The sequence below is a fragment of the Psittacula echo genome, assembly GCF_963264785.1.
Source record: "Psittacula echo genome assembly, chromosome: 7".
Taxonomy (NCBI): domain Eukaryota; kingdom Metazoa; phylum Chordata; class Aves; order Psittaciformes; family Psittacidae; genus Psittacula; species Psittacula echo.
In genome coordinates, this window is record NC_137740.1 from 47413121 (window position 1) to 47433876 (window position 20756).

A 20756-nucleotide genomic window follows, 5' to 3' on the forward strand; every position below is an offset into this window, starting at 1 on the left:
GAACACTGAGCTGTTGAAACCTGGAGCCGGCACCCTTAGCACAATGAGTACTGAGAAATGCTGATATTAAGGGTCTCCACCAGCAGTGGTGGCTTTTGTGGCTTTCTGTTTTCGATCAAATGAAATCAGCACTTTGTCCATCTTTTAAAGATGTGAAATGACTTGTGGAAGGGATGTAAACCAGAAATTCTTATGTGATGCTGCTAGGAGAAGCTAATTTCAGTGAGAATCCTTACCAGACAATTGACTGAATAGCTCAAAATCTTCATTTGCCTTTTTTTTTTTTTCTTTTTTATTGCTGAGGGTAGTGCTGTGAAGCTGTTCAAAATTAAAAAGCAAATCTCTCACCAAAGGGACCTTGTTCACAGCAAGCAGGAAGCTTTTGTTTGGTTTCTGTTTAAAAAGGCACCAAACAGTTTATATTTTTATTAAAGATCACAGCTGAGCTGTTCAGGTTTCCAACCTGACAGCCAGGCTCACATCTAAGCTCATCTGTGTGCGTGCCCGAGGGGGCAGCACTGCAAGGACAAGGTTTTGCACGGATGCTGAAGACGTTCACAAGGGCAGGGAGCAGTGGAGAAGGGGAACAGCCTACACAAGCTTTAAATACAATTTTAAAATCCAAACTCATTATGCTGCTTGCTTTTCTGCCTTTGTTTTGTTTGCATTTTATGAGGGATGGGTGTCCTTCTGGCTCGTCTGCTTGTTGGAGTTCAAACAGTTGATATTTCCGAATAAACAGACTGCCTGGTGAATTGTTACCTTGTTAAGCTTACCTTGGGCTCAGTGTTTCCTTAAGGGGACCAGCACAGCTAGATGAAGGCTGGATGTGCCAATTAGGATAAAATACAGTATAAATAAGTAAACTTACTCTTTCTCCCTTTGCATCAGACTGGATGTTTTCAAGCTGCCTGCGCTCAGGATCCAGAACTGATCTTTCTTATGAATATCTTGGGCTCTCTGTCCCACTTTTCCCTCTTTTTGTTCTCTCTCTTCTCCCCAGTTCCTTTGTCTCAGCAATCCACTACACCTTGCCTGTCTAGCTGTCTGTTCACCTGTCTCAAAGCTGCTTCATCTCAAAAGCAGAGCAGTGTGGCTGGCGCTGCTGCAGTCCTTCCCTCCTTCTTTTGTATGCTTCCCTGGTCCCTCACCATCACTCAGAGCCCTGCGGTTGTTCAGTATCCATTTCCAGGCAGGAACTAAAATAGGTCACGGTGCCACCAGGATTTGAGCACTGCCAAGAAGATCCACGTGAATTGAGTATTCTTCTGGGACAGGCTGCAGTGGTAGTGACCAAATTGTGATGAACCCAAAACACTGACATTCAGTACAGGGAAGGAAAATATCAACTGTTACTGAATTTTATTTAGCCTTTAGGTTTGTTTGTTGTTTATGTTCTTAATTCCATTACTAAAAGGGAAAAAAATCTGAAAGATCCTGATCCTTTGAGAATGATTTTGTTTTAAGTTAGAAATGGCGGAGGGGAGAAGTGGGAGTTGTTTGCTTCCAGATGAATAACAAGTTATACTGGACTTCTTGGTAGGGGAATGTATATTCCCATTTTGCGTTTTGGTGGGTCTTCTTTGAAAGCCCACATTGCCTTTCAAATGCTGATTAGCATTCCTCACGTGTTGTACGGAACAGCACAGAAAATGCATATAAGGTCTTACATTCTGCCAGCGTGGTTTAGCCTGTGCAGAGCTACATTTGCAGCCAGTAAAAATTCATGGGCATGCATTGCCCTTGGTCAGTGTGTACTCCTCATATTGACAAAGTAATAGTTGCTCAGGCAGATCAAAAGCAACACATGCCAAGGCCAGGAAACCTAAGGTTTTTGTATTTTCTTTTTAATGTGCTGCTTGCCTGGATATTTATAACTCATCTCTAAAGAACTGCTCTGTAGTGAAACATCAAAACCCATTGTTAAGTAGATTTCAGTCGCAGGGCTTTTGTTAGGTGACTGCCTGAATACCCTTGAACTTCTACTGGAAAATAAAATTAACAGATACTCTGAAGATCGATCGATTCATCTGATTCTCTGCACTCTATCATGTTCTCTGAGTATAGTTCGGGTTTCAGTATAAGTAACAGTAAATCATTTCTGTTCACTGAGAGTGAACATAACAGTTTTTGATTTTGTATGTGGGGATATTTACGAGCATACTCAGAATCTTATCGATAGGGAAGTCATGAAAGAAGTTAATTTTGCTTTCAGAAACAGCAAGATCTGTAGTTGTTCAGAATGCTGTAGTTTTATGCTCAGCTATTGCAAAAGTTACCTTTTTTTTTTTAAACGCAGTCCTGGTGATGAGCTGTTTACTGTTGTGTTGAAACGTGATTTGGAAGGGCTGTGTAACCCTAAGGAAGACATCAACTCCAGCTAGCCAGGGAAGAAGCTCTGTGATCTTGAATACAGGATTCCTCATACAGTTGTGTGACAGTTTCACAGGCCCTCTAAATAGTGTAAGCTGGCAAATCAGTCATTCTCTGTTCTGACATCAGCCTTCCCTTGTGCCTGCGGAGGACATCAGGAGGCTCATGCAGATCAGCTTCCCTTTCACGGCTGGTGGGTTTTCCAGTCCAGCTCCCTGCCTGGCTCCCTCGGGAGGTGTGGGGACAGGGTAGTGCTGGTGATGTTCAGGGTGTTGTGGAGGGCAGGATTAAGGTGCAGGGACAGGCTGTTACAAGGAGAGTGTTTTGGATCAGTTGCAAAATGTTGTGATTTGCAGCAAGTTGCACAGCCCAGCTGGGAAGCTGTGGAGGTGGGTAAGCTCCAGAGGAGTGAGAGGCACTGCAGATGCTGGGCACAGTAGTACCTGGCTGCAGCTTTCCAGACATCCAGGAGTCAATTCAATATTATTATTATTATTATTATTATTATTATTATTATTATTATTATTATTATTTTCTTTTTTTTTTTCAAAGTTCTTGCTACCAGCATGGTCCCACCCTTTCCAGTTACTTGTTCCCTGCAGCCAAAGGACACGGGAGTCCTGTTGCAGGCACACAAACCCCGAAGGAAACTCGTGCATATGGTTGGGTGTGTTTAAACAGTCACAGCACCCTGGACACCCAGTTCCCCACGAGCCTGATTTAAAATAATCTCTTGGCAAACATCTGAATGCATGCCAGATGTCCAGAGTATGGGATGTGCGTGTGATACTTCTAGCTGCTGCATTCTTGTTTTTCTGCAAAATGTCAGGGTAATGGAACAGGGGAGTTGCAAAGGGGTGTTTTGCTTTAAAGGTGTTTGTACTCAGGATGATGGATCAGCAGTCTCCTTGTTCCTCAAATGGAGCTGTGGCAAGCGTGAATTCAGCGGGGAAAGAGATTCAAAACTAGCAGGCAGGGACATGAAAAAGGGGTGATCTGTAAGCGTGACACTCTGGGTGATTTGTTGCAGTATCTTGCAGAATTCCAGGCTAATTTTATGCAACTTTCTCATTTTGAATCTAAACCAGCATGGTTTCTAAAGGCTTCACAGTTGTCTGCTAGTTACAAACAGCAATCCCGCTCCACTCCCTGCCCTGTACGCATGTTTTCAAGCAGAAGGCTTGAGACAAGTTGTGGGCTGTTGTAGGGTTTCACCTGCTGTAGTCGGTGAGGTGACCTGTGAGGTCGTGCAGGACAGTGACCTGCCTTATTTTTACTTAGCTTTGTCTCTCCGAGGGAGTTGTGTTCTGGCTTTTTTTTGTCTGAAGATTTACATCGGAGGGAGTTACCGCGAGGAGTTCTGAAGCAAACCAGTGTATTTTGGGAAACCACAGACCTTTCAGATATAAATGCAGTGGGAGATCCAGAAAGAAGATAAGTGATCCCCGCACAAGAAATCTGGGAATTGCATGAAAGCAGACAGTTAGGAATACTTCTGAATGGGCACATTTCTCAGAGCCTCAGGGATGTCATGTCTTGACCACTTTAGATTTCTTCTTCTGCATGTTTAATTATGTGTGTAAGATAATGTGTCTGCGTAAGAAGCTTCTCCAAGCTGACAGATGCAAGTGGGAGTTTCTTATTAACAACCCTGTGTTCTTGCACAGGGTTTAACTGATGGTCTGTAATGAATGCGTACTTATAAGCATACGTGCTCCAGTCTTAGAAACAAAACCGGGAAAACTATTGTTGGGAGGGATTAAATTATTATTTTAAGGTAACTACAGCTTTCCACAAAGAAATAATAATTAAAATAACAACTGCCTGCTTGCTGGCAAATCTGCCTGCACCACCCATTTCCATGAATTTGTATTCAAGGTGGGGGATACAAGTGTTGGTCGGAAAGGAAAAAAAACCCACTGCTTTCTAAAGATCCTTTAATAAATAATCAGCTTCAGAGTTCAGTGAACGACTTAGACAAGTTGCATGTTGAATAGAGCCAAGGAGAAATTGCAGCATTTAAATAAAAGTTTGGTTACATTTTTAAAGAGATCTCATAGTTTCCTGTGGGAAAAGGAGGTTAGTTACATATCCTCCTGGAGAAAAAACATGTTTTATTTCAGGACTGGCTAGCATTGATCATATTTAAATTACATAAATCTGCTGTTAGGAGGCATCAAATCAGGTCAGTGATGTTCCCAGTGATGCTAGTACAGATGAATAGTTACCAAACTGGCAGAGATGAAGATAAGGTCCTGCAGCTTTTATTTGCTCTGGACTATTTAACTGCATGTTTCTTTTCACTGGCAGCACACACTGACTTTTCACATTTGCAAAGCTTGCTGTCCAGTCTGAGTGCTTACCTCAAACAATTGTGAAGGAAATATTTCCATGTGGAAAGGAGATTTTGCCAAAAAAACAATGTTTGTGGCTACCAAATGTTTAGATGGGCTTCTAAATTTTCTCATTGTGTCTTCACTTTACTAAATTAATTGGAAAGCAGCCAGAGAGACAGCAGAGTCCAGTCTGTAGTTGAGCAACAATAAAAGGCTTTGGAGAACTTTATCAAAGCTTCCATTAACCCCCTGCTGATGTCCTCAAACAGGATTTTTTTGAGAGAGTGGAAACACAAAAGCCAGGCTGCACAACTGCTCCTGTGTGTCCATTCAAAGGTTTTAAATGCACACAGTTGCTAATTAAAATGCCATGCAGAGTAGCACAAATAAACATCACTAGTCCCCGAAGCCCAGGGTTTCTGCCCTGGCTTATAGTTTGAAGGGCAGGATGCTGAACTGCCCCTGTAAGGGTGGATAAAGCAGTCCCCTTTGGTTCAGATATTCTGTCCTTGTGTAAGAGTTGCAAACCGTGTGTTGAGTCCATCCGTTGGCATGAAATCACGCTCCCAGAGTGCCGTCCCAAGGCAGCCTGATATGTTTTATTTATTTTCTTTGCAGAGCATTGCATTAAGCCATGAGGACTAAACAGAGCTGTGGCATGCCTGCTGGATCTCTATAATCATGTTTGCCAGATTTTGGCGGACATCAAAATGCTGAGCACACGAGTGAATACTGCTCCTTTCATTGAGAAATGTCACTTCAGATTTAGCCCCACGTGTGAACTGGTGTGCAGGGAGCGCTTTATTAGTATGGCAGGGCTCCAGTGGGCTTCCCCTCCCGAACAAAGCAGGCAAATGTGTAGCCTCTATCTGCATCTACTTGAAGGATTTCATGGCATCTCCTTAAATTAAGGTAATCTGCCTTCATTACTAAATTCAAGAAGCAGAGTTCCAGAACTCTTAGTATTGCACTCTGAGAGAAGGGATTCAGGGACTCTGAAAGTTGTGATTTGTAAATTGATAATAACAAAAATTGATTGTGGTTTTGGATTTTTTTAAAAATTTTTTTTTTTTTTTTAATACAGTCTAGAGAGATGTAGGAAGCTCAAGCATTTGTATTTTACTACTCTGGTCATTTGCATTTCAAAACATTCCTTATGGAAAAGTGCTAGTGTAATTTAAAAGGAAATGATAACTATTGTCTCAGCCTTCTGAACCGTTCCTGCAGAATTTATGAGGATTTTATCCCTGCTGTCGAATTCTATCACCTAGTCTTAAAAAGGTGATTGACTGATTTTGATTTTTTCTTAAATACTTCTACTGTTCCATAAAATGTCTTTGGTTTTGCCTGTATTAAAATCCATTGAAAGTATCCTTGGATTATTACAGACAGAAAAACCCTTAAGCTGTCATGTGCTTTGGATATAAATGTCTTTCAGGTCCGTAGATTACTGAAGGCTAAAAGGAAAGCACAGAAGGTTTTAATTAGCTTTTTATTATTTTTAATTTTCTATGTGCCTTGAAATGGTCCCATCAATAAATAATAGAGTAAGACAGTTCTGACCAAGCAAAAGAGGAAGGTACAGTGGACTGGAAGAGGCGTCCCGTATATGAATTGAGTTTTGTGTGATGCCCATTTATTTTAGCAAACAAGTAAAGGCATGATCTCAAGACAACCCACTACAACAGCTCCCTGGGAAGATTGTGCTTGTCTCGGTAACATACTGTGTTCTTTAAATCTGTCCTCTGCATCAGCCTCAATTTATCTTTCTTAGCATAAAAGGGAATGCAGATGGAATGGCTGCAGCCTCCCTTCTACTTTATCAGGATATTGTGCCTGCACATAAATAAGACAGAAAGTGACTGGAATATGTAAGTGGCTGAGTGTTAAATCCTGTGTTTTTCAAGCTCCCTTGGCACTCTGGGACAGGGTGGCCAAGGGGAGTTCTGTAAGAGCTGCAGAGATCTGTGGGCTCTCCATCACACTAGAGACATGATGTGCAGACCCAGTGGTGCCTTTCCAAGAGTGTCTCAGCCGTTTGCTTTCACTACTGCCCATGCTGAAGGTTAAAACTACAATTATGCAAGTACTGATTTGAAGAGAATGGACTGGGCTCAAAGGGAGACTTCTTTAGCACTGCTTGCAGATGTGACATTTTTCTTCAGAGAATATTTTTATTTATATTTATTACATTGACAAGCTGCAAACACCACAGGTTAGAGGGGCTCTGCAGCACAGGAATATCCTGGCTTATTTTCAGTCTGACTGATCCTTAACTGGAAGTTACCAGCTTCATCTGTATCACATGACAAGACAGTAAAAGTTTTGGACCTGTTGATGACAAAACTGAACTGAGAACAAAACTATGAACCTTACAGGGAGGAGATGTAAGGTAGGAGAGTGCTTTGCGTGCTCTTGGAAGAAGAAATTATTTTTAAATTGAAGGTTCTGAATGGAGATTATATTCTTCATTGCAGTCTCCATCCTGTGTGCTTCTCAGTTCCACCCTGTAAGTAGTCTTTGAGGCTCTGGCCTCAGAGGAGAGGAAAGACCTGCCGCAGAGATCTCATCAGGAACTGAGGGGCAGAGTCCTTCTGTCTGCTACAAATCTGGGGCTGAAAATGAAGGTTCAGACTCGGAAAACAGACCCATTTATGTGATTACTGAGCTAACTGGGGATTATTGTTTTCACTGTCTTTTATTTGCCCAGACTGTACCTCAGTACTCCTCCAGGAGATAAACGTGGCTGATTTCTTTGTGCAACTCCAAATCTTCATGAAGTTGCTTTTTTTTTTTTTTTTATTTATTTTATAGGATTTTATTTCTATAGGATTGAAATTGCTTTTGACTGTTTTCCACTGAGGCAGCCACCTTTAGTTTTTAATTGCTTGTTCTATTTGGGGGGTTTCTAATTGACACAATTTTTAAATTAATAATGCACTAGTTTTCAGTATCCAACATCAAACCAAAATAATGAAAACCCTTTATAAATTTGATTATGTGCCATCTATGATGTAATGGGTTGCTGACATCATGAACTCAGATTTTTAATTTTAAGGTTTATGTGTTTCAGGAAGCTTAAGGCTCTTCCTCAGTTTGTCCCTCATCACTTTGTTTTTTTCTTTAAAAAGTCATCTAACTTGAGGTAGCTTTGCTTTTTGCAGCAACACTGTGTGCAGAATGTAGTTTTCTCTCTCATCAGGTCTATTAATGATTTTTAATTTCCTGAAGAAATATGTGTGTTGTGGATGAAGGAAAAGGGGCTTGATTCAGTACCAGTGAGAGGTAGAGCGTGAAAGCGAAGTGTGCTGCAGTCTGATTCTCTTTTCCAAAAGCACAAAGGACCTTTTTCCTCTGACATGGTCTAGTGTATCGTGTCCCTGCCCATGGCAGATGATCGTAAATGATCGTAAAAATGATCGTTAGATGATCGTAAAGTCCTTTCTGACCCTAACTGTTCTATGGTTCTATGATTCTAAGAAGAGGACCTGTGGTGGTGAGTATGCCAGAGTGTCTTGTAGCACCCTGGAAGAACTGAGGATCTCCAAGTGCTGTCAGACCAGTGATCTTCACAATGTGCTACTATCTTGAGCGCAGAAAACCTAAATCTTGATTTACTCTCAGGAGTTTCTCAAGAGCCCGGAGGCAGAGACTGTATCATGTTAAAGCCATCTAGCCTTTCTACAGAAGGTGCTATATTGGGGTTCCAGTTGAACACTCTGAACATCAACTGTAATTAAAATTTATAGATTGTTCAGCTGAAATGTAAATATATAAATGCAAACCTTCTGCACCAGCCTCTTCTGTGTGATGGAGCTTAAAGTGGATAAAGGTGTGAAGTTCCTTAACTTTGGTGACTTTGCAATTGACTACTCTCAAGCATTAAGACAGGAATTGTGGGTTTTATTGTCAGGTGAATCCTGGGTTTTGATTCTTTTAGGTGCTGCAGGCTCAGGAGGGCATGTTTGAGACCCAGCCTGCAGTTGCTGTTGGGATTGTGTATCACAATTGAATTAAAATGTTCATAATTTTTTTATCTTTTCTTTCTCCCAAATTCTTGCATTTGTGACTTTGGGTGATTGATCTGAGAAACCCTAATGGCAAAGTCTAATTCTCCGCTATTACTGTAGCGCTTCACAAGCCAAGACAAGACACTGTGGCCAAATCTATTTATTCAAATAGTAAATGCTGCTTTAGCAAAATGAGTCATAGCATTTATTTATTTTGTTTAGAAGATGCTTCAGTAGTTCCAAAGCATCTAAGTGGCATATAGGGCAGAGGCTTTTATTTGTCTGGATTTCAGAAAGGCCTTTAAGCAAATTTTTACAAAATCTAATATTCTTAATGCTGAAAGTAAGTGACGAAGTTATTTAGCACATATATATATATCATCTAGACATCCATGATTCAAGCAAATAAACAGTAATAGTTTAAGAACCAGAGACACAACAGCTTTAAGAGATGTGTTGCCTTGGTTATCAGATCACACATTTGCCCTATCATGGGTTAAGCTTTATATTGTAACTTCGTGGTAAGTATAAGAAAGGACCAAGGAGCAGAAATGAGGCTTTCTATTTAAAGCTAATAGACATCGGGTAAGTGTTGTCCTTTGCAATATGAGACAAGTTGCTCCTTGGGGGTATTAATAGGGCATTAATAATTGTTTTATGGATTGTTGTTACACTATTGTAAGTTGTTCAAAAGCTGCACACAATAAGTGGTTTGCAGGGGACAGATACAGTAAGTTATTTTGTTGGTCCTGTACAGCTCTACCCTTCTCATCTGTTGGCTCATGAAGTGTATACAGACATGTCTTAACTCCTCTGACTGTGGGCAGGAGGATGGGAAAATGGGAGGAGTAGCTGGACGGTTGATTGGCTTGGGCAATGGCATAGAGTATGGTAGAGGGAGACTCATTTGAGAGCATCTGATGTATATTTGAGAGAAGCTTTGATTTCCTTCTGGAGAGGGAGTGGAGGAGCTTGTTTTGAAAAGGCAGCTCAGCAGCAATACAAAGGTGAAGGTGGCTATTTCTGGGGAGGAATTAGCTATGGTGGCTACCTCGGGCTTCTTGCAACGATCAGCAGGGTATGTGGGTGAGGTAGAGTTGACCTGAGGGGATGATGATAAGTGGGTCATGTCGCTCCAGACTAACTATTTTGCGTAGTTAGGGGATGCCCTGTTTCCAACATTGTTATCTGTTTTAATAACTAGAGTTTATGGTCTCTAATTTCTCATTCTGACTTTCCCAGAGCTACCATAGCCTGGGGTGCTACACATTGTGTCCCAGCATCAGTGGTTTCTGGCGGTCTGCTTGCTGGACCAGCATCTGGGAAGTAAGAGAATGATTACAGCACATGCTTCCCAGGAGTGTTCAACCCAAAACTGGATCATGGGATCCTAACTCTAAGCATGACTGATCTGGGCCCTGAGAGGACTCCAAGAGTTACAACAGTCTCTCTCTGGAGTGCATGGCCCATTTTCTCTGCTTCCCTCAATCCAAGCAATGAAGTGGAGCATCAGTGTTGGCTTCTTCAGGCTACAAAATTTGCTGTTGTTTATATTGGGTCAGATTCTAACCTCAACTAGAGGGAAGAGTAACTGCAACATGACCTGCTTTGTGACCAGCGGCTTCAAACCTGCTCAGGTCAGACAGCTGCTGACTAATTCCCCATCTTAACAAATTGCTTATAGCTCTAGAGTTTCTTAGAGCAATTCATAGTGCTAAGTACGCTCGCCCTTCTTGTGTTAATCATTCTAGTTTAAGCATTTAGAAATGTTTCTGTGCTGGTGTTTTCTAAGTGGCTGTAATGTTCAGATAGATTTTTATAAATTGCCTTCAAACTGAAAGACTTGTTTTCCTGTTTGTTTTAAAGTGGCATTCATACATACAGGAAATACACAGTATTCTGCCATGTTTCTGTTGGCAACTATTAAGTTATCCTTGTCAGAACATGCCAACAGGATTTCTTAGCGAGCTAGCAAAAAGAAAACAAGCAGTTCTCAGGCTAAACAGACCCCATGCTTGCGTTGTAACACAGATCTCTTGCTAAATGCTATGTAGATGCTATAGTCTTTTGGTTTAAGGCAATCTTTGGGATTGCAGGTTGCAGATTGAGATCTTTGGAGTTACTCCAGACCTGCATTGCATTAACTGACATCATTATTTGGCCTTTAGAATTGGAAGGCCAGCACCTGAAAATAATGTATTGCTGTCAAGAGCTCATCCTCAGAAATTAATAGCCAGAATAAGCCGTCTCCTGAATGTGCAAAATCTTCTTTGTCACCCCTGTCTCATTGCAGTTCCTGATGTAAACCACAGGAATTGAGGTCAGACCTCAGCTCCTATAATTGGTTTGACTGCAATGAGAGCAGTTCTGGCATGCTGAAGTAGTCTGTGCAGAACTGGACATGCAATCCAGAAAATACACAGGCTCTTTGTGGATATTAAGCAGCTATTGCATGCCGGTCAGTTTCACCTTGTTGCCTGGCAAGATCATGGATGAGATCCTCCTGGAAACTATGCTAAGGCACATGGAAAATAAGGAGGTGATTAGTGACAGCCAGCTGGCTTCACTAAGGGCAAATTGTGCCTGGCAAATTTGGTGGCCTTCTATGATGTGGCTATGGCATTGGTAGATAAGGGAAGAGTGACTGACATCATCTACCTGGACTTCTGCAAGGCAATTGACATTGTCCCAGATAGCATCTTTGTCTCTAAACTGGAGAGGCATGGATGTGACAGATGGACCACTTGATGAATAAGGAATTGGTTAGGTGGTCACACTCAAATTGTTATGGTCAGCAGCTTGATGTTCAAGTGGAGATCAGTGCCAAGTAGCCTTCCTCAGGGGTTGGTATTGGGACCGATGCTGTTCAACATCTTTGTCAGCGACATAGATGGTGGGAATGAGTGTGCCCTCAGCAAGTTTGCTGATGACACTAAGCTGTGTGGTGCGGTCAACACACTGGAGGGAAGGAATGCCATCCAGAGGGACCTTGACACTCTTTAGAGGTGGGAAAGTGCAAACCTTTTGAAGTTTAACAAGGCCAAGTGGAAGATACTGCACTGGGAGAATCCCAGGCACAGCTACAGGCTGGGTGAGGACTGGATTGAGAGCAGCTCTTAGGAGAAAGACTTGGGGGTGTTGGTTAATGAGAAATTCAGCATGACCCAGCAGTGTTCCCTCACAGCCCAGAAAACCAACCATGTTCTGGGCTGCATCAAAAGGAGCGTGACCAGCAGTTCAAGGGAGGTGGTTCTCCCCCTCTACTCTGCTCTTGTGACACTCTATCTGGAGTACTCTGTCCAAGTCAGGGGCCCCCAACATAAGAAGGACGTGTAGCTGTTGGACCAAGTCCAAAGGAGGGCCACAAAGATGATCAGAGGGCTGGAGCACCCCTCCTATAGAGACAGGCTGAGACAGTTGGTCTTGTTGAGCCTGGAGAAGAGAAGACTACAGGGAGACTTTGTAGTAGCCTTCCATAATTAAAGGGGCCTACAAGAAATCTGGAGAAGGACTTTTTACAAGGCCATGTAGGGATAGGATGAGGAGGAATGACATTAAGCTGAAAGAGGGTAGATTTAAGGTTAGATATGAGGAAGAAGTTCTGTACTACGAGTGTGGTGAGACACTGGAACAGGTTTCCCAGAGAAGTTGTGGCTGCCCCATCCCTGGAAGTGTTCAAGGCCTCATTGGATGGGGCTTTGAGAGAGAGTTTAGAACTAGATGGTGTTTAAGGTTCCTTCCAGTCCAAACCATTCTGTCTCTATGATGCCGCCAACAACTGAAACTGGAGTAGGGTGGTAAAACTACAGCAGTAATAATTCTCTACTACTACTATTTGTTGCTGCTAACAGCCTGGCTTTTTCTTCAATTTTTTGATTTGATGCAAGTCAGAGCCAGCTTTTGTGGTTTGGCAAGATTTGCGGCACAGGTTCTTCTGGGAGAGGCAAGAAATGAAAACTTTAAAATATAGAGGAAATGTTTGAAACATAATAATGCTGTGTTAACAGTCTTTAAAATCTCATTTTCTAGTCCCTTTCTTTATGCACACATCATTACAAGCATAACTGATGTGAGCTGCTCCCTAGGTTTGTCACTTGTTTTTCTCAGATCTCTTTAGCAGTGACAAGGTTGTGGAGCCTGGAAAGAAAGGGAAGATCACTTGTGCCTGTCATTTTGGGATGAAGGTGTCCTGTGAGAGCACCGTGGTGCTTTTCCTGAGCACTGTAATTTCTAGTAACAAGAAGGGAAAATTTTAGTTCAGAAGTATTATGGTTGATTGAAGGGATTGAGAGAAAGAGGCCAAGTTCAGCTGTCACACTGCTTCACATTACGTTAGCCAAGATTTCCAAATGTGGGTGGATAACCTTGGGCGCTTTACTCCGGTGGTGTAGATTTAAAGTCTTTTCTTTAAACACTAAAGCTTGAAAGTGCTGGCCTGAATCTTGGCGTGTCTCTGTTGCCAGGTTGGGAGGAGTTTCTTGCCAGTCGTCATTCCTGGGGGAGGGAGAGGCAGACGGTGGGAAGACAGAGGACTTGGGAATGTCTTGGGAGGCTTCCAGTGGCTCAGTTGAGCAATCAGGGCCTCTAGATCCTTGTCCAAGTCCTAACCAGGCCCAGTCATCACTAGTACAAATGTTTGCTCCACTTGCACAAAGAGAATAATGAAAGAAAGAAAGAAAAAAACATGCGGTTAGTTTTTAGAAGTGCACATCCAGCTCGCAGACTCTTGCTGGTCACTAGGAAATAGGCATAGTTGTTGTACTGGCAGTGAAGAACTGGAGTGCTACACTCTTGCTCAGTTCTTCACACATGCAGAGACATCTAATCTGTGTGTGCACGCATAGGTTCACCTGTGCAAAAACCTTTCATGTGCTTATTCTTATGTACACACATGGTTTATATGTGTGCTATGCATGTGTCTGGAAATTTGGTCATGCTAAAATGCACTCTACTTTGTTTGCAAAGCCTTTGACAGGAGTTCTTGGAGCACAGGGGTGGTGTTACTGAGAAACGGGAACATTTCTGTCTGGAATAGAGAGAGGTGTGGGTAAAAGGCCCAAGGAACCAACAGGAAGCAGAACTGAACATCAACATTTTAAGAAAGAGCACAATTGCTTTCATTTTAATTTATTCTGGTACTCGTAACTCTATAGGGCTGGATACTTCTTCCTTTGCTTGATTTGAAGTCAATGCAACAGCTAGTAGAGCAAGTTGTTGTCTTACATGAATAAAATTATCTGAATCTGGCCTAGAGAATGTTGCCTTTAGAAATGGTTAAAAATGTTTGATTCTCTGTGTTTTATATCTTTTTTCTACTGTGAGATTATTTAATAATATAATTTACAAAATCCCATGTAAAACCCCACAGTATTACAAGGTAAATATTCAAAGAGAAAACCTGAAATGTGCCGGGTTCCCTTAAATGTTTTTTGTCCCAATTAAGAGAAGAGTTTTTATTTTCTTGTTTTGATTTCAAAGAGGACTTTTCTTTGGTGTTAGATTCTCAGAAATTTATTTTTTTTTTTTAGTAATTAATAATGGAGCAGGCTTTTGGTATCTACACTGGAAGGTAAAAATGCTTAATCACAGTAACATCATTAGTGCTTTCAAGCATTTAATTTTGATGCTTGACAAAGCACATAGCCATTGATAAGAACAATAAGTGGTGGTGTGCGCAATTGAAGGAAAAAAAGAAAAGCATGAAAACCCCTAAGCTTCAAGTAATTAAATTTAAATATGTTATTTGAATTTAGCTGAGACAGTGTACAAACTGTGGGTATATTTTTCACTCAGTGAAAGACCCCTTGAGTAAATATAAGCCACTTAAATTCAAATCATGGGGAGTGGAAAGTAAACCCTGCTGTGGTTAAGAAGGCATCTTCAATAAAACACTGGGCATTGTGTATCTTTGATATCTGAGTACTCATGTGTTGTAGTTTTATAAAGGGCTGTTTTCACTCATGGATACCTACATGCCAGAGACTTTATTGCATCTATTTATTTCCTGTTTTTTTTTTCCTCTCTCCCCCCCCTCCTAATTTGAAACAGTAATGAAAAACTGACACTCTACTTCTGTGATCCTTTAAAGTGCCTCAAAACTGTTACAATTCAGCACTTACTAGCCTTGGGATATGGCTTTATGGCATTTGGGTGAAGTTTTTGTAGTACATCTGTGCTCTTTCCCTCTCTGTAGGCCGCATGCTTAGAACCACAGTAATAAAACTACTAGTAGGTGTTTAATGGCAGGTTATTGAGGAAGTAGATAAAAGAAAATTGCAACATTCACATCAGTAGGGAGTGGGGTTTTTAAGGGAGAGGAACTGCTGAGCTTTGAACCAAAGAAAGTTACACTTGGTGCTTTTGTTCAAGGGGACCCTGTTTTAGACACCAAAATACCTTGTCATTCTTCTCTGTGAAATGGGCTGTTCTGATGGAATTGGCATTTGGTATGTACAGTCTGTGCACGTGTGGCAGAAAAAGTTGCTGTTGTAAGCAATGATCATTGAGAAGCAAGTTTTTGCCTAGTGTTCCCTTCCAAATACCAGCAAGTAGGGAGGAGGAAAGTACAAAAAGTGAAAGAAAAAGTGATCACCCACTCTCATCCAAAAATATTCCGTGACCTTATTGCAAACATCTTAATCATGTACATTATTCTTTTCAGTCAAGCTGTCCTCAGTATGTTTTTGGTAGGAATGTGTGTATATCATGAACAGTTAGCCCACGCACATATAAGAGAAGATTGTCTTTTATTCTGCTTATGATCAAAGCATCATTTTACAACCTGTTACATGTTTATCTTCACATCATCCCTAAGAGGCAGTTTAAAGGCAAAAGAGAGAAGAACAAAGAATGTAAATATTTTGCAGAAGCTCACCCTGTGAAGGCTGTGACTGCTGCTTATATTGCCATGATGAGCTGACAGTGGTGATGCACTCTTTGTCCTGAACAATATTGACAGGACTCTTAGGCCCTTTGCATAGTATACGTCCAAGAGACTCAGACCTGGTTTTTTACTAGAAGCCCTCTCAGGTCAGCTGGTGGATCCTAGAAAACAAGGAAATAAAAAAACCTGATTCATAGAACTATTTACAGAACTGAGAGAATTGGTAATGGAGGATTTTATAGATACAGTGAGATAACCGTAGTACTCCCCATAGTTACTGAGCTCAGTTCTTCAAGATCCAGAGGGCTGCAGATCACCATCCTATTGCATAGACTGCTATAGGTCTGTGCTGCAAAGATGTCAAATTGCTCCTGGACAGCCTCTTGTAATCATGGTACTTTGGTTTGAATCCTGTAGTTGGACTTCAACACTCTTAGGATTTCTGTATAGCATATGGGGAGACAAGATGTACAATCAAAACAGAAAACCTCAGAAACAAATTGCTCATCTACAGAATACAGGACAAAAGAAGGGATTAAAAGTTAAGTAGGATGAATTTGCATGTAAAGGACAGGAAGGAAAAAATAGGGCCATTCTTACAATTGTAATCATAAGGAGTAACAAAGGAATAGATGTACAAATCCTCTTTGATCCATCATATCAAAGGAATGGATGTACAAATGCTTTTGGCCTCTTGTCCTGGAGGCCAGGAGCAGGTTGTTTATTCCAGTGTGGTGTAGTGTGTCAGATCAGCTGTCTATTTTTGGGAGACATGAGAAAGCACTTGTTAAATTATATAAAGCTAAGCATCTTTCACAAGAAGCAGTAGTTAATATATATTCTTCTGCTGCAAATAGCCATTTTACAGCACAGAAGAAATCCATTTCCTTACAGCATGTATCCACCCAATATTGAAGGACTCACCAAATTTCAGAAATCAAGCAGAAAACCAAGGAGGTTAAAAAAAAGGAATGAAAGGGGACTTTCTGTCTACAATTCCTGAGGTCAGACCAGCATGTGACAGATTCTCAGTAAAAAGAATTGCCTGTTTGCCCTTCATGAGGGACCAATTAACTAAGCCGATTTCTCTCTGGTTGGTTTATCAGTAATGTCGTGTGTGTGTGTGTTTTAGGGTAACAAATGTGATTTCTAATTTATTTGCTGAGCAGTATTCTTACTGCAGAGTGGAAAAAAAAAGTCTGATCCTGCTTTGAGGAACTGTGAGGTTATTAAGCAGGTTCTCAGTCATGCCACAGATATAACTTGATGGAGCACACCTGGATCCTCCCTGTTGGCTGTTTATAGTCTCCCCTGTCATCCAGTATTTGCCTTTGTATGTGAGAGACAAACAAGGAAAAAAGAGATAAAGGTTCTGGAGGCATTTCTAACAGAGATGCCAAACCATCAAATAGTAAATCGGGAAGCAGCTCACTGATGGTTTCACATCAAGAGGAGACACCCTTTTGTGACTGTGTGGCATATACTGGTTGTTTTCACTTCCATCAGAACTGTCTGATATAGTCAAGTAGGTTTGAGGCTTTCAACATTCAATTTTCCTTTCATTTATTGTGACTGTTTTATTTATTTGTCTTTCTTGCTAGTTTTCAAGGATATATGTTTCAAGGATACTTTTTACTAACATTTTCATGGATTGTCATCCCAAAGTTAAGGGTAGAAAAAGAAACAACAAGAAAGGGAAAGGAGGGGAAAAAGAGCAATATGGCTACAGCTTCAGGGGACAAAAGAAGAAATATATTCAATTTAGGAAGACCTCTAATCTCTGGTTATACAGGACAGCTTTGTTAGATAAGATTAAAAATTTCATGAATGTCCCTTTTTATCCCTGGAGACTCCACCATTTACACCAGCTATTGTCAGCATCAAAAGAGCTTGATAACAGCTGGCTAGAGACGTGACCACACAGCAACACAACAGCAAGAAAGGGGCAGCCGGGTTCATAAATCTTCAGAAGATCCGTTCCCCCAGCACAGCCATGAATCTACTGCTATCACAGTCAAAGGGAGTATGCATTGTCCTCCAGCCAGTCAAAAACCTGAACTTCAGCATTAGCAGGGGCTCTATTGAAACTGTAGGATGCACAATGAGATGTCTTCCATTATCTTCTTCATTGCCGCCCTTATTACTGCACATAGATACAGTTTAAAAGATCTTTGAGTTTAGCTTGTTGCTAGGTTTTCTCCCAAAATCACACAGCCCTTACCCTTGGCAGTGTATTCCAGCTTTTTCTATTCATCATATTAGCATATATCATCATATAGCACTACAGGGGACAGGGTCAGATGAAGCCAATTTGGTACACAATGGACCAATCTTTGATATCTTTTGGCTGGGAAGGAGCTGTCGAAGCCAGAATCTGGCCCTTGGGTGCTGAGCTTCCCCATTCTCCAGGGACTGCTCACAGACGCGGATGTAAGCAGTGTGAGTTTAGGAAGCACAAATTGGCTCAGACTCTTGAAATACAAGTTTCCTGGTTTTCAAGGGAGGGTCCAAATTCATGTGTATTCAGCTTTATTCTCGTCTTAATTAATTCAGTGGCAATATTTTCTCAGCTTTAGAGAAAACCAGAGTAGTCCCTCAGGAACTTCAGAGTTCCTGTAAAGCAAATAGCTAACAAAGTAATATCAGTTAATCTTATGAGATGGAAGAAGAGAATGACTGTGGACCACAACAAAAGTGCCGGTTTATGCGCTATGCCTAACAAAGGGCAAAAATAAGGCAGAATCTTTTAGTAGCTTAGCCTGTTATGGAGGTTTGTACCTGGACGTCATGAACGTTGCAGTGTTTAGACAACTGTATTACTTTAAAATCCACTTGTATAGTATTGCCCGAAATCCAAGAACGAACTATTAGAGAGGATTAAATGTGATGCTGTTAGAGAAAACAGGAAAAATACTTAATGCTTCTAATCTCCACACCCCCCCCCAAGAAAAACAGTTTCTGAAAGTGCTCATGTTGTGAAAGCTATGATTAAAAGTAAATTTTCCTCATTAAAACTAAATTATTGCTTATAATTTTTTATATATATATATATATTTTAATTCTGGCAGCTCCATCACCGATTGCTTTGATCCAGGCTAAAGAGATAACGCGGCACAGTGTTGCCTTGGCTTGGCTGGAACCTGACAGGCCAAATGGAGTCATCCTGGAGTACGAAGTCAAATACTATGAAAAGGTACTGTTCAAAAATGGGCAAGCAAGGAGGGGTTTTTGGGCGTTTGGGGAGAACTTTTAACTTCATTTCGTTGTGGTTTATTTCCAGATAGGATTCCATCATTTGAAACCTAATAGATTCAGTATGATAAAATCCAATTAAAGATTTCATGCACTTGAATGGTTGCTTGAAAGAGTAAGAATCATAGGCTGTTCCAGCTGTATGGCATGAGTTTATTTTTTTCCTACCTAGGAACTGAGCTTTTGTAGCAAGCATATGTATAATGAGAATCAATAATGTTGTTCAGAAGTGAGACAGTAGCTCATAGAAGTATAACAATGAAATATATAACACGGTGGTAATAATAATAATAATAATATCTGTTTGCCGATAGCTTTCACTTAGAGTGATAGTGTGGGCTGGATGGCTTTTAATAAAGAATAAGGAAAGAAAATTACATTCTTCATACTTTCCAATTTAGAGAGAGATGTTATTCCTGCAAATAACTTCTCAAGTTTGGAACTATGAAAAGAGCTATTTCTTCAAAGGTTCTCTGTAAAAATGAACAATTGCAATTACCTGCTCTTGTTTGTGTGTGCTCTTGCTCACCTGCACATGCATATTTCTGCATTTTTTTAATAATCACTTATTTGCTTACTAATACATACAGAAAAAGTCATCTGATTTTCAGGGAAGCTAGATTATTATATTTTCTGATGGATTTTTCCAGCCAAAAAAGGACAGTTTTTAAGACTGGACTTTTTGGAAGACATTTTCTATGTCTTTGCTTTCTTAAAATGTTTTTATAATTTTTATTTTGTATATGGCTTCTGACTGGTAGGAAACAAAAGAAAGTACCAGCAAGTGTGAGTAAAATGTTGCTTGTTCATCAAGAGGATCCTGTTTGAACGCTTGGCTATTTTCCAAAGGATTTCATTGTGTGATTTGTTAAATAATCAGTGATATATGAGCATCATACCTACCACCTCATCCTCCTTATTTGGCTTGCTCAGAGCTCCATGCAGCACACAGTGCTAGGGGTGTTGAGCAAGGGCAACAGCAGAAGCCTTTGGGATGTATTTTGAGAATTCCATCATTGTTACTCACCTTCTTTCATCATGACAGTTTTGGCAAGGAAGTGGTGTTCCACAATTCACGGTGCAGTGAGGCATTTTTACTTGATCACCACGGTGTTCTTTTGTTGTTAGGACCAAAATGAGCGCAGCTATCGCATTGTGAAGACAGCCTCCAGGAATACTGACATCAAAGGCTTGAACCCTCTGACTTCATATGTATTTCATGTGCGGGCCAGGACAGCAGCAGGATATGGAGACTTCAGTGGACCATTTGAGTTCACAACTAACACAGGTAATGACATGCCCACTGATTTCTTTTGATTTTCCTTGAGCAAAGACTGCATGTGTAACTGAGCTGTGTGTTTGGAGTTCCCAGCTGGTTGCTCGGACTGTGGTGTGTCTGTTATGGGAAAATATTTTTACATGGTCACATGAATCTGACCCAAGGCATGTATTAGGTATGTTGTATTCTGGATTCTAGCAATGAAAATACTTCACTGTGGCATAAGGAGACACACATGTTTGCACATGTTTTTGGAATATCTCATTTGTAGAAGAATAGAATGCTCTTACTCCCTTTTGCAAGTTATTGACATAGATCAGTTAGGTGTTCTATATCAACTCAAATAGTTGAACTTTTTCTTAGACAGTCATATAAAGACAGACTGTTCAAATTATGTTGTCAGTATAGTATTTCACTTTGCTCAAGGAAACATGTAAATTTAGCCCCCAAAATGTTTGCATTTTGGTGGCAGGAAGGCAATGGGACCAAGCCTATTTTATTTTGGATGTACACACACCATAATCAATTTAAGGTCATGCCAGCTAGTGGCAACATCCTTCAGAATGTTAAAAGCTGAATATAATCAATCCAAGAAGAAGATGGTGGACATTTTAAAATAACTT

General features: G+C 40.8%; 1 protein-coding gene across 1 annotated transcript in view; it reads left to right on the forward strand.

Annotated features, from left to right (window-relative positions):
• Nucleotides 1-20756, forward strand: part of EPHA4 (EPH receptor A4) — a gene marked incomplete at both ends in the record, with an annotated part of 102102 nt that overhangs the window by 61329 nt on the left and 20017 nt on the right. Inside the window, 2 exons of the mRNA XM_080622595.1 lie at nucleotides 18671-18795; nucleotides 19983-20142. Coding sequence (XP_080478721.1) covers nucleotides 18671-18795; nucleotides 19983-20142 — 285 coding nt within the window. The remainder of the gene's footprint in view (nucleotides 1-18670; nucleotides 18796-19982; nucleotides 20143-20756) is intronic.